This window comes from Poromitra crassiceps, assembly GCF_964638095.1.
Source record: "Poromitra crassiceps genome assembly, chromosome: 23".
Classification (NCBI taxonomy): Eukaryota; Metazoa; Chordata; class Actinopteri; order Beryciformes; family Melamphaidae; genus Poromitra; species Poromitra crassiceps.
The window spans coordinates 11902593-11917677 of NC_139639.1; the positions used below are offsets into that span (position 1 = coordinate 11902593).

At 46.4% G+C, this 15085-nt stretch overlaps 1 protein-coding gene across 6 annotated transcripts in view; it reads right to left on the bottom strand.

The window, feature by feature from the left end:
• Window positions 1–15085, bottom strand: part of rasal2 (RAS protein activator like 2) — a gene marked incomplete at its 5' end in the record, with an annotated part of 105847 nt that overhangs the window by 32129 nt on the left and 58633 nt on the right. For 5 of the 6 annotated variants that reach the window (XM_083659411.1, XM_083659409.1, XM_083659408.1 and 2 more), the window contains 3 exons: window positions 762–915; window positions 5136–5248; window positions 9667–9773. In XM_083659411.1, the coding sequence (XP_083515537.1) occupies window positions 762–915; window positions 5136–5248; window positions 9667–9773 (374 nt within the window). The remainder of the gene's footprint in view (window positions 1–761; window positions 916–5135; window positions 5249–9666; window positions 9774–15085) is intronic. The other variant, XM_083659407.1, reaches the window with a different exon arrangement.

The window sequence follows — 15085 nt, forward strand, 5'->3', positions numbered from 1 at the left end:
TGAACCAAAGACACATGACACAAAGACGTCTAACTACAACTGAGGCTGAAGCAAAGACACACGACACAAAGACGTCTAACTACAACTCAGGCTGAAGCAAAGACACATGACACAAAGACGTCTAACTACAACTCAGGCTGAAGCAAAGACACACCACACAAAGACGTCTAACTACAACTCAGGCTGAAGCAAAGACACACGACACAAAGACGTCTAACTACAACTCAGGCTGAAGCAAAGACACACGACACAAAGACGTCTAACTACAACTCAGGCTGAAGCAAAGACACACGACACAAAGACATCTAACTACAACTCAGGCTGAAGCAAAGACACACGACACAAAGACGTCTAACTACAACTCAGGCTGAAGCAAAGACACACGACACAAAGACGTCTAACTACAACTCAGGCTGAAGCAAAGACACACGACACAAAGACGTCTAACTACAACTCAGGCTGAAGCAAAGACACACGACACAAAGACGTCTAACTACAACTCAGGCTGAAGCAAAGACACACCACACAAAGACGTCTAACTACAACTCAGGGACACTGGAATCTGTGGAAACTTTTCTTGCACAAAATATATAAATTCAAGCACTTTGAATTACCCGTGTCTATTTTAAAAAACTTTCAAGGCCTTGATTTTTTATCTCAAATTCACAAATGTTCAAGGATTTCAAGGACCTTGTTTTACACAGTAATGAACCTGTACTTTGCTGTACTGCTCTAACCCTAACCATGTAGAAACATCTAACCTCGAAGCAGAACTCCTGTCCCAGGATGCTGCCGTGTAGCGGCTTGACGTGAACGTCCTCCTCCATGCTCAGGTCCAGAGCCTCCACCGCGCTGCCTGGGCTCAGCAGAGACTCATGGGATGAAGACTCCTTGAGCCTGGGCAGCCCCCGTGACCTGGAGGACCACAAACAAACAAACAAACAAACAAACAAACAGAGCAGAGTTAGATTCCAGTGGTGGCTGGTAGGACGATCCAAACCTTTCCAATAACTTGCGGAGAGTTGTAAAGTTCAAAAATTCAAACGGTCTTTTTACCAAACGAAATCCTCAGTTTCAATATTTCCTGTTTGCATTGAGGTTTTCAAAAACACATTCACTACAGTGAAAAAAACGGTTTGCTCTCCCGCCTTTTTTGTTTGAAACAAACAGCAGACTGTTGTCTAGAGCCAGAACCAGAACCAGAACCAGAACCAGAACCAGAACAGCCCGTAGCCATGACAACACAAAACTAGAGACGCTTCAGAACGTTTAGAGCATAATAACACAGAGTGACGTAAAAACAAAATGTGATGTCCAGTGATATTGAGAAGAGAGCAGAAGCAGCGTCTATCTTGTCTATAGTGGTCAAGGTCACCATTGTTCTTATTACACCTCCTTGGTCCCGGCTCACAGCTTGACAACACTGTTTGGCTAATTGTTGACCCCCCCCCCAGCAAAGAGAGGCGCAATACCTACGAAAAACAAGTGGAGAGCCAAGAGAAGGGGCTCCCCCAGAGCATCCCTCCTCTCTCCTCCTCTCCTCAGGCTGGCCCTCCTCTCCTCCTCTCCTCCTCTCCTCAGGCTGGGGAGACAGGCTGGCCGTGTGCTCGGAGCCTGCTCCTTATGTAGCTTCCCCTCAGCTCAGCATGCGGTAAACAAGGTCCTGGGATGGCCAATGGCATCGCCTGCCCTGGGAGCGTTCCCGTAGTAACACCCCGTTGGGAGATCGGGCGCTAGGCAGCGCGGAGTGACGCCGTGCGGAGAGAGACGCGCTCCCAGAGGAGAGAGAGAGACACTCTCAGAGGAGAGAGAGACAGTCGCAGAGAGAGAGAAAGACACTTGCAGAGGAGAGAGAGACTCTCCCAGAGGAGAGAGAGAGGCCCGCCAGGAAAGTTGGAGGAGAGGAGTGACAACTTAACTGTCACTGTGTAAGGTGGCAAAACGCAATTCAGGTGACGACACAGCCACCCTTCGCCATGGAAGACAATGATAGACAATATAGGAGCATTCAACTAGCCATCAATACAGCCACTGGCGATTTTACGTTGGTGCACTGGATGCACAGTGCATCAAAACCCTCCATAATATATTTACACTGCATCAAAACACTCCATGGCTTTTGCTAAACTGCATGGGATTAGCATCAAGTGGCTAGGTCTGTAAAGGGGAGACTCGTGGACCATAGAACATTCAGATATCTTGAGGTCAGAGGTCAAGGGACCCCTTTGAAAATGGCCATGCCAGTTTTGCCCTCACCAAGATTTAGCCTAAATTTGTAGCGTACCCCCTTCACAACAAGCTAGCATGACATGGTTGGCCGTAGGTCTTCTAGTTTCATGAGATACCAGGATCTTCACTTTAGCTTTAAAAATCAGCCTGGAACAAACAGCCTCTGAGACTGAGAGTGCTCAGATAATACACACAGCCACAGCAGGCTTACCATGCTGTGGCTGGAGAAGTCCATATCACTAATGAAAACCACTGGACTGACACACGCACACACGCACGCACGCGCGCGCACGCACACACACACACACACACACACACACAGGGGGCCTGCATTAGGATGGAAACCTGATTCACTCTGCTGTCAGGAGGAAGAGGAGGAGGAAGCACTTAGTCAGCTCACACACGCATGCGGCGCGCGCACACACGCACGCACGCACGCACACACACACACACACACACACACACACACACACACACACACACTTCCTGGCAGACAGACAGTCTGTCCCACTCGCTGGTTCTTGTCTGTTATTCTGTCATCTCTATTTCACCTTCACTCCACTGAGATGACACTCCTGCTGAGCCACATTGTTCTCAGTTATGATTGTAAATCTGGTTATTATTAGATGAACATCAGGTCTAGTTATTTTACTGATCCACTGTCTGTTAATACTCTGTTCCTGTGCTGTATGATGTGACTCAGCAGATTATGGGGGTGATCTGTGACTCAGCAGATTTGGGGGTGATCTGTGACTCAGCAGATTATGGGGGTGATCTGTGACTCAGCAGATTTGGGGGTGATCTGTGATTCAGCAGATTTGGGGGGGGTGATCTGTGACTCATTATGGGGGTGATCTGTGACTCGGCAGATTATGGGGGGTGATCTGTGACTCAGCAGATTTTGGGGGTGATCTGTGATTCAGCAGATTTTGGGGGTGATCTGTGACTCAGCAGATTATGGGGGTGATCTGTGACTCTGCAGATTATGGGGGTGATCTGTGACTCAGCAGGATATCGTCGTCAGCCATGATAAACAGGTATTATTGCTTATTGAAGATGGGGGGAACGTGCAGTAGAGGTCTGCTACCAACTTGAGGCTGATGCACAAGCATGTTTTCCGCTTAACTAACTAGCGCGTTCATGCACAACACTGCTGCACACTAACAGAAGATACTGCAAACTGCACTGAACTTGGCACTGGCAATCCTCTTACTATAGCAGACATAGTAAACAGTCTAACACTTGGACTCTCTTTAATGGTCTGTCTGCAGCGACGAGCAAAGTAAATGACTTCCAATGCTGTTGTTTTTAATGTCAGCATTATGAATGAATATTGTCCAAACTGTTAATGGAGCGAAACTGCGGCACCTCACAACAAATCTGCGCCTGCCTTGCTCTCACGAGAGTTCATCCAATATCAATCAATTTTATATTTACATAGTGCCAAATCATAACAAGAGTTATTTCGAGGTGCTATGTCCTGAGAGTCCCGTGGCTCACACAGTCGGACAACTTTTCTAACCATCATGCAATGGGGCAAGCAAGTCACTGGTCCAACCTGCGCAGAACTTGCTCATCTCAAACCAGCCCAATCCATCAAGATGTTGATGAAACAGCAGGATTCTTGCACAGCTACTCACAGTAAGAGGCCACAGTTTGATCTTGAAAAAAGACGTTTGTTGGGCACTGAACTATAGATGTCACATGACTATAGATGTCACATGACTAGGGCTACGACATTACAGAAACTTCCTAAATTCCAAATCCTATCCTAAATGATTGGTAACCATGGTAATTAGAGTTAGGACTTGATTTAGGAAAACACCCATTACAGAACAACAGTTCCTAAGTCAATATTCTCATCCTAATTTAAAATGGGAAAAGCGTATTACAGAACCGTCCCAACTCCCCAAAATCTTAAAAAAGCTCTCCTAACTTTAAGATGCCAGCTATGCTGTCCTAACTAATTTACGCTATTTTCAACTGGAACAACAGCCATCTTGCATCTGGTTATAATTTATAGCCTATTTATAGCCTACCTACCTACGTTATGGCTGCGCTGTTATTACATTTGCAAAACCAACAAAATGTCAACAGGCGCAATGTATTTGCCGAAAGGCTCATGTGGGACCCGAATGACGTTTTGCGTTTTGATGACAGAACGCTCGTTAATCGATACAGGGGGCACGGTGGCTCAGTGGTGGTAGAGCTGTCGCCTCACAGTCAGAAGGTCCTGAGTTCGATTCTCGCCTGGGACACTGTGGGCGCTGTGGTTGTGTTCCCCCCCATATCTTCAGTGCCTACTGCCCAGGTGGGGTATCTCGTCGTAAGGGCCTTTCTGTCTGTGTGGAGTTTGCATGTTCTCCCCGTGCTCCCCCAGGGGGTTCCTCCGTATATAACCCCCCCACTAAAAACATGCAGAAGATCAGATCGTCATCGTCATCCGACCAGTGACGACAACATCCGAAGTTGGTCCCCGGGCGCTGTACGAGAAAGCGACCACTGCTCCTGGCCTGCCCCCCGGAGGAAAGGACATGCCTGGATGGGTCAAATGCAGAGGACATATTTCATCTCTGACAGTATTCTGTCAGAGATGGGGACTTGGACTTGAGTCACACTTAAGTCACACACACAGTGACTTGAGACTTGAGAGATTTGAGTTTACTTATTTCATTTTTTGCCACTTAAGGAAATACTTTGCATTACAGCTCGCTAACAACATGGTAATAGGGGGGTAATATGTGGTTGTTTCTGTGTAATAACCATAAATCAGGGCTGCAAAATGCAAAACTCTCCTTTTCCAGTTAAACCTATTAAAAGCGATAGAAGTCCAGTGTGAAGCTAAACTAAGCTAAGCTAAGCTAAGCTAAGCTAAGCTAAGCGCTGTGGGTGCGTCAGGCTGTTACCTGTCGGGCTCTGCAGGCCGGAGTGACGGCAGTCTGAAGCTGCTGTTCCTGTCCAGCTTGGTCTGACTCTTTGTCCTCTTGATGGAGCCTTTTAGGCGCTTACTGAAAAACCCCTGAGAGAGAGAGACAGAGAGAGAGAGAGACAGAGAGACAGAGAGAGAGAGACAGAGAGAGACAGAGAGAGAGACAGACAGAGAGAGAGAAAGAGAGACACAGAGAGAGACAGAGAGAGACAGACAGACAGAGAGACAGAGACACAGAGAGACAGAGAGAGAGACACACAGAGAGAGAGACAGAGAGACAGAGAGAGAGAGAGAGACACACACACACACACAGTATTTTAGTACAACTTTAGTACATAGTACTTTAATACATAGTACTTGTGCTATGTGCTTTAGTACATAGTACTTTAGTACATATACTTGTGCTATGTGCTTTAGTACTTTAGTACATAGTACTTTAGTACATAGTACTTGTGCTATGTGCTTTGGCAACACTGTACTTCACTATGGTTCATGCCAATAAAGCCTCTTTGAATTGAATTCAAATTGAATAGAGAGAACATTCAATACAGTAAATCAATCAATATGTCGATCAATACTAAACAACAGAATGATGATGATTTTAGAGAAGTTAACAGCAGAGGAGAAGAGACAAAAACATCCAAGCTAGTCTGGACCAAAGAACTTCACATCAGTGTTCTTCAACCCTTTTTGTGCCGAGACACTTTTGACATTGGAAAATCCCATGGCAAGCTTAAGCTTTGTTAACCTCAGTCTTGTGTAAGGTCAGGATGAAACCAGGATGAAACCTTAGCTCCAGGATGGATGAAGCCTTAGCTCCAGGATGAATGAAGCCTTAGCTCCAGGATGAAGCCTTAGCTCCAGGATGGATGAAGCCTTAGCTCCAGGATGAAGCCTTAGCTCCAGGATGAAACCTTAGCTCCAGGATGAAGCCTTAGCTCCAGGATGAAACCTTAGCTCCAGGATGAAGCCTTAGCTCCAGGATGAATGAAGCCTTAGCTCCAGGATGAAGCCTTAGCTCCAGGATGAAGCCTTAGCTCCAGGATGAATGAAGCCTTAGCTCCAGGATGAAGCCTTAGCTCCAGGATGAAGCCTTAGCTCCAGGATGAATGAAGCCTTAGCTCCAGGATGAAGCCTTAGCTCCAGGATGAATGAAGCCTTAGCTCCAGGATGAAGCCTTAGCTCCAGGATGAAGCCTTAGCTCCAGGATGAATGAAGCCTTAGCTCCAGGATGAAGCCTTAGCTCCAGGATGAATGAAGCCTTAGCTCCAGGATGAAGCCTTAGCTCCAGGATGAATGAAGCCTTAGCTCCAGGATGAAGCCTTAGCTCCAGGATGAATGAAGCCTTAGCTCCAGGATGAAGCCTTAGCTCCAGGTTGGATGAAGCCTTAGCTCCAGGATGGATGAAGCCTTAGCTCCAGGATGAAGCCTTAGCTCCAGGTTGAATGAAGCCTTAGCTCCAGGATGGATGAAGCCTTAGCTCCAGGATGAAGCCTTAGCTCCAGGATGAAGCCTTAGCTCCAGGATGGATGAAGCCTTAGCTCCAGGATGAAGCCTTAGCTCCAGGATGGATGAAGCCTTAGCTCCAGGATGGATGAAGCCTTAGCTCCAGGATGAAGCCTTAGCTCCAGGTTGAATGAAGCCTTAGCTCCAGGTTGGATGAAGCCTTAGCTCCAGGATGGATGAAGCCTTAGCTCCAGGATGAAGCCTTAGCTCCAGGTTGGATGAAGCCTTAGCTCCAGGATGGATGAAGCCTTAGCTCCAGGATGAAGCCTTAGCTCCAGGATGAAGCCTTAGCTCCAGGATGAATGAAGCATTAGCTCCAGGATGAAGCCTTAGCTCCAGGTTGGATGAAGCCTTAGCTCCAGGATGGATGAAGCCTTAGCTCCAGGATGAAGCCTTAGCTCCAGGATGAAGCCTTAGCTCCAGGTTGAATGAAGCCTTAGCTCCAGGATGAAGCCTTAGCTCCAGGATGAATGAAGCCTTAGCTCCAGGATGAAGCCTTAGCTCCAGGATGAATGAAGCCTTAGCTCCAGGATGAATGAAGCCTTAGCTCCAGGTTGGATGAAGCCTTAGCTCCAGGATGGATGAAGCCTTAGCTCCAGGATGAAGCCTTAGCTCCAGGTTGAATGAAGCCTTAGCTCCAGGATGAAGCCTTAGCTCCAGGATGAAGCCTTAGCTCCAGGTTGGATGAAGCCTTAGCTCCAGGATGGATGAAGCCTTAGCTCCAGGATGAAGCCTTAGCTCCAGGATGAAGCCTTAGCTCCAGGATGAAGCCTTAGCTCCAGGATGGATGAAGCCTTAGCTCCAGGATGGATGAAGCCTTAGCTCCAGGATGAAGCCTTAGCTCCAGGATGAAGCCTTAGCTCCAGGTTGGATGAAGCCTTAGCTCCAGGATGGATGAAGCCTTAGCTCCAGGATGAAGCCTTAGCTCCAGGATGAAGCCTTAGCTCCAGGTTGAATGAAGCCTTAGCTCCAGGTTGGATGAAGCCTTAGCTCCAGGATGGATGAAGCCTTAGCTCCAGGATGAAGCCTTAGCTCCAGGTTGGATGAAGCCTTAGCTCCAGGATGGATGAAGCCTTAGCTCCAGGATGAAGCCTTAGCTCCAGGATGAAGCCTTAGCTCCAGGATGAATGAAGCATTAGCTCCAGGTTGGATGAAGCATTAGCTCCAGGTTGGATGAAGCCTTAGCTCCAGGTTGGATGAAGCCTTAGCTCCAGGATGAAGCCTTAGCTCCAGGATGGATGAAGCCTTAGCTCCAGGTTGGATGAAGCCTTAGCTCCAGGATGAAGCCTTAGCTCCAGGATGAAGCCTTAGCTCCAGGATGAAGCCTTAGCTCCAAGATGAATGCTTCAAATCAGATCATTAAAGATTTTTTGCAAAAATGGCTGCAAGTCATTGGGGACATTTTATTCAAACTAACACTGCACCAAACTGTTGCAGCCAATCTTGGACAGATCCCAGGCTCTGTACCCACTCAATGTTCTTATCTAGACTAAAGACTATAGACTTGTGTTTCAGTTGGATGACTGTGGCTTAATGTGCTGTAAGCGCTAAAAATAGGAAACAAAAGTTAATTTTAACAGTAGAGTTATTTCTGTTTGAAGTTCCATTTGACAGTTTGACTTGTCTCATCCACAAAGCAAGACTTGCTGCCAATGACCTGGCTGCCAGAATTTATTTATTTATTTAAATTGTTATTATTTTTGCTGTTGAGAGGAGTTTGTGTGTGGGAGGGGGCGGAGCCACACAACACGACTGTGTAAGATGTGGATGTTAGCAGCTGATGTGAGCGGAGTGTTAATGGACCACTGGGCAAAACAAGGACAGCGGAGATGGATCAGGCATGCAGAGAGAGAGAGAGAGAGAGAGAGAGAGAGAGACAGAGAGAGAGAGAGACACAGAGAGACAGAGAGACAGAGAGAGAGACAGAGAGAGACAGAGAGACAGAGAGAGAGACACAGAGAGACAGAGAGACAGAGAGAGAGACAGAGAGACAGAGAGAGAGAGACAGAGAGAGAGAGACAGAGAGAGACAGAGAGAGAGAGAGAGAGACAGAGAGAGAGAGAGAGACAGAGAGAGAGAGACACAGAGAGACAGAGAGACAGAGAGAGACAGAGAGAGAGAGAGACAGAGAGAGAGAGAGACACAGAGAGACAGAGACACAGAGAGAGACACAGAGAGAGAGAGAGAGAGAGAGAGACAGAGAGAGACAGAGACAGAGAGACAGAGAGACAGAGAGACAGAGAGAGAGAGAGACACAGAGAGACAGAGACACAGAGAGAGACACAGAGAGAGAGAGAGAGAGAGAGAGAGACAGAGAGAGACAGAGACAGAGAGAGATGTAGACAGTCAGGCGTCAGACAGAGAGGAGGACAGGAGGGGAAACAGGAAGTGTGTCAGCTCATTGTCTTTGTGGTTCACCTTGGCGAGAGGAAGAGGATCCACAGAGTGAACTCCTTCCATATGACAACATGGCTGAATACCATGTGCAGTCTACTTCACTGGGAACTACTAGCCAATCGGAACACACCCTATGTTTACATGGACTGCAATAATCTGACAGCTCTGTGACTCACTCACAGCTATGTGACTCACTGACAGCTCTGTGACTCACTCACAGCTCTGTGACTCACTCACAGCTCTGTGACTCACTGACAGCTCTGTGACTCACTGACAGCTCTGTGACTCACTGACAGCTCTGTGACTCACTCACAACTCTGTGACTCACTCACAGCTCTGTGACTCACTGACAGCTCTGTGACTCACTGACAGCTATGTGACTCACTGACAGCTATGTGACTCACTGACAGCTCTGTGACTCACAGCTCTGTGACTCACTCACAGCTCTGTGACTCACTGACAGCTCTGTGACTCACTGACAGCTATGTGACTCACTGACAGCTCTGTGACTCACAGCTCTGTGACTCACTCACAGCTCTGTGACTCACTGACAGCTCTGTGACTCACTGACAGCTCTGTGACTCACTGACAGCTCTGTGACTCACCGGCACTTTGAAAGGAGACGAGTTGGGATTGTCGCTGGCTATGCTCTTCTCTGAACCGCCCAGACCGGAGATGCTCCGCCTCCTCGGAGAGCGCTCCACACATACTTCTGAGGCAGAGAGAGAGAGACGGAGAGAGACACACAGAGAGAGACACACAGAGAGAGACAGAGAGAGACACACAGAGAGAGACAGAGAGAGACACAGAGAGAGAGACAGAGAGAGATATGTTAAATAAGACAGACCCTCCTTCTCCTGCCTTTAGCACCAGACACATGGTGGACATGGCAGTGACATTCTCACCCCATTCACACCTGGTTTTTAAATGCCACCTGTATCCAGATAACTGATCCAGATACAGGTGCATTTTAAAGGTATATACTATATATATACCTTTAAAACTATATATAATATATATATAATATATATGTATATATATTTTTTTTTCTTTCTTTTAATCCTTATAGAAACCATTCCCCTCAAAAGCATCAACCCCAACACACTAAAAACATTGGCAGTGTGTTTGTTGTCAGACACGGCCCCCTGCCTGATTCTGCTGCTGTTGACACTTTTTTGGCTATGCCCGGGATGTATTTGGGCGGATACATTGTGTAGAAGTCCATGTGGGGTTGTATAAGGCCCAGCCAATAACATCGCTCACAGCGCAACAGCCAGCCAATAGCATCGCTAAGATGTTCTGAGCTGAACCCGCAGCAGAGTGGACATAAAACCAGGAAATAGAACTTCTTCCCAGATCAGCTTTTGAGCTGCAAACAGCTCATCCCGCGATGGTTTGGAGGTATGTGTTTGTTTATGTGTTTTTATAACATAACCGCTGTGAAACTATCAGAAAATAACATTTAATCCCTGCGTTTGAAGGGTTTACCGGAGCTCTCTCTCTCCAGATAAACAGCCTCGCTCGACCACATAAACACAGAAAAAACCAAAACAATCTCCCATCACTAATATACAGTGCACAGCATCTCTCAACACAAACACATTGCCACACCATTATATGGGCCAGAACCAGAAGTGATCGTTTGGGGGGAAACTTTCGTATAATTATATAATGTTTTTTTATGAAATAGTTGCATAGTAAACCTTTAATGCCACCTGTATCCAGATAACTGATCCAGGTACAGGTGCAGCTACAGGTTTAATGCCAGGTGTGAATGCGGTCTTAGATGTGATGGAGGCTTGATGGAGGTGGTGCAGGACCGCTGGATGGAGATCAGATCCTGTTTGACGGCGTCCGGTAGCCAGCAAGGGTGGAGGCGGAGCCTAAAACAAAGCGACTGCTACATTTGATTCATCTAGTTTAGATGGTCAAGAAGGTTTTCCTTTCTAACAACGTGTGTCTGACTTTCCAACAACCTGCATCATGAAAGTCTCTATGTTTTTCTTGAGTAAAAAACATGCACCTTAACAACTGAAGGGAAATAAATGTCCCTGGGCCGTGCATGTTGGTAGTTGACTATCTTAAGTGCAGGGTTTATTGTTTAGGTTCTGGCTTTCTGCTGATTCAGAGCGCGCGCTGCGTGACCTTAAATGCCCCGACGGAGGCGGCAAATCCAACAGATAGAATGAGAAGAGAGCACAGAGCGCGAGCAGGCTGCTACTCAAATAACAGACTGAAACTCAAATCAGGCTTTTGATAGAGGAAATATTTCCCCAAACAAGCCTGGACTCACATAAATATCACATTGAATAATAACTACTGTAATAGCTAATGAGAGAGCATTTCTCAGTGTCCACCAGCACTGGTTCTCTATGTGGGGTCCCCAGCAAACTTTAAGATTTACTGTCATTATCTCTCTACCTACGATAGACAGACAGTCATGTCAACACTTAACAACATACTTAAATATTCTCCCATTTTGGCCAAGAGACAAAATCTCATGAAATTAGGGGTCCTTGATATGAAAAAGGCTGAGAATCACTGTCCTACAGCTGCAAGAAAAAACAGCTATTTGTCAAGTAAAGATTGAACCGAACAATTATAAAACTAGGTCGATTATACCACACAGACATGTGGAGCCACAGACAGCACAGAGATAACAACAGTCTGTTATGTGGAGCCACAGACAGCACAGAGAGGTTAACTCACAGAGATAACAACAGTCTGTTATGTGGAGTCACAGACAGCACAGAGAGGTTAACTCACAGAGATAACAACAGTCTGTTATGTGGAGTCACAGACAGCACAGAGAGGTTAACTCACAGAGATAACAACAGTCTGTTATGTGGAGTCACAGACAGCACAGAGAGGTTAACTCACAGAGATAACAACAGTCTGTTATGTGGAGCCACAGACAGCACAGAGAGGTTAACTCACAGAGATAACAACAGTCTGTTATGTGGAGTCACAGACAGCACAGAGAGGTTAACTCACAGAGATAACAACAGTCTGTTATGTGGAGTCACAGACAGCACAGAGAGGTTAACTCACAGAGATAACAACAGTCTGTTATGTGGAGTCACAGACAGCACAGAGAGGTTAACTCACAGAGATAACAACAGTCTGTTATGTGGAGTCACAGACAGCACAGAGAGGTTAACTCACAGAGATAACAACAGTCTGTTATGTGGAGTCACAGACAGCACAGAGAGAGAGGTTAACTCACAGAGATAACAGCAGTCTGTTATGTGGAGTCACAGACAGCACAGAGAGGTTAACTCACAGAGATAACAGTCTGTTATGTGGAGTCACAGACAGCACAGAGAGGTTAACTCACAGAGATAACAGCGAACATGCTTCTCTCTGCCAAGTTATTTTTGCTTCGTTCTGACAAACCACCGCCTGGCTGGAAGTGTGTCAAGGGCACTGGGGAGCACCGGGTTCAAACCCCCGGACGAATCAGTACCGCCCCGTTCACCGGCTGACGTGTCCTTGAGAAGACGAGTCCTCCTCGGGCTGGGCGATAAATCAATAGCGATACATATGGGTGATAGATGCATATGGGTGATAGATGCATATGGGCAATAGATACATTGGGTGATAGATACATATGGGTGATAGATACATATGGGTGATAGATACATATGGGTGATAGATGCATATGGGCAATAGATACATTGGGTGATAGATACATATGGGTGATAGATACATATGGGTGATAGATACATATGGGTGATAGATACATATGGGTGATAGATACATATGGGCGATAGATACATATGGGTGATAGATACATATGGGTGATAGATACATATGGGCGATAGATACATATGGGTGATAGATACATATGGGCGATAGATACATATGGGTGATAGATACATATGGGTGATAGATACATATGGGCGATAGATACATATGGGTGATAGATACATTGGGTGATAGATACATATGGGTGATAGATACATATGGGTGATAGATACATATGGGTGATAGATACATATGGGCGATAGATACATATGGGTGATAGATACATATGGGCGATAGATACATATGGGCGATAGATACATATGGGCGATAGATACATATGGGTGATAGATACATATGGGCGATAGATACATATGGGCGATAGATACATATGGGCGATAGATACATATGGGCGATAGATACATATGGGCGATAGATACATATGGGCGATAGACACTTTATCAATACAATAAGAAAAGAGTTCAATATCTCTTATGGCCATTGATAATGGAGCATGCTATGAGTGACAAACAACAGCCAATACTTCAACAGAAAAATGGGAAAGTTCCCAGGAACATATGAAGATGTTTATTCTGGCACTTTGAAGCTGCAACACTCAGTCTGTGTTTGAAACAGTAGATGATATTTTTCTGTTGTCTGGAGAGTGTTTATTTGCACAGACTGCTTCGCTCTGTGGTTCTCAAAGTGGGGTCCGGGGACCCCCAGGGGTCCTTGAGGGGGTTCCTGGTCCTGGGGATCCCCAGCAAAAAGGGGGATACTTTATTTTCACTATAATTCCATCCATAAGTAACAGAATGACAGAGTGTAGGACTATTTTGGTCATGGGTTTCATACACTTTCTGTAATAAAACATCTAAAAGCAAAAATGTGATCAGGTGGGTATGGTCTAATTTGTGTGAGTTTAGGGTCCTACTTGACTTCTGCACTTTGACCTTGATGCTGAACGTACTCTTTTACGTCCAGTTGTTGTTGTTGTTGTTGTTTTTCTATATCCTGGCCACAAACCAATTCCCCTGTAAGGAACAATACAGATATTTGGACTGTTGACTAAATGTAGCGTAGAGATAAGACATGATTCCATGGGTTAGGCTTAGTTAGGGTTACTCAGGGTTAGTCAGGGTTGTGCTGCTCTGGACAGAGCCACATGTCACATCCTGTCCTGTGGCTCACATCCAGCTGTATGGATCGGAGTCTATATTTAGCTCCCTGCTCTTCCCTGAGCTGACTGAAGAGACGCCCAGTCTGAGGCTATCCTGATCACATGACCTCTAGCCTGCTCAAACCATCCGAGTCACATGACCTCTAGCCTGCTCAAACCATCTGAGTCACATGACCTCTAGCCTGCTCAAACCAAGGAGGTTCTATATAACTGAAGGTTTACGCCAATAGAGCAGGCGAGGCCATGCAGCAATCAAGCTGCGTATGCGAGGGCCAGCTCAGAGAGCTCCAGGGCCAGCTCAGAGAGCTTCAGGGCCAGCTCGGAGAGCTTCAGAGCCAGCTCGGAGAGCTTCAGGGCCAGCTCGGAGAGCTTCAGGAGCTTCAGGGCCAGCTCGGAGAGCTTCAGGGCCAGCTCGGAGAGCTTCAGCGCCAGCTCGGAGAGCTTCAGAGCCAGCTCGGAGAGCTTCAGGGCCAGCTCGGAGAGCTTCAGGGCCAGCTCGGACAGCTTCAGGGCCAGCTCGGAGAGCTTCAGGGCCAGCTCGGAGAGCTTCAGGGCCAGCTCGGAGAGCTTCAGAGCCAGCTCGGAGAGCTTCAGAGCCAGCTCGGAGAGCTTCAGGGCAGGTGAGGGAATCGAGCGCACGAGATGCCTAGTACATGTAAATGACAGAACACAACATTAGTCTGTCTGTCTGAAGTCTGACTGTCTAAAAACAGAGTGAATGTTTTGTTAACAGTTGTTTTTGCTTTACTTGAAGCTCACAATGAGAAGGTTATAAGCACTTTACAAACAAAAAATTGAAATAATTTGACTAGAATATGTACCGGTATTGTATTTCTGACTTTGAAACACTGTTATACGTGGACAGTTTCTGATGGTAAAATGAGCGTATAAAGCAAAACACAGAATTCAGACAAATTAACACATTGAGTGCCACAGCGCTTCAGTAAAATTGTCTGGAGCCTGTGCCAGATTCACTTCCATTCAGTTGAAAACAGCTATAGAATTTTTTCTATTAGGGCTATATGAACAGGGCTGGACTCTAATGAAACATTGGACACTCCTGCTTCTTTCAAAGAAGAAATTTTGTTTCTAGACAGTTC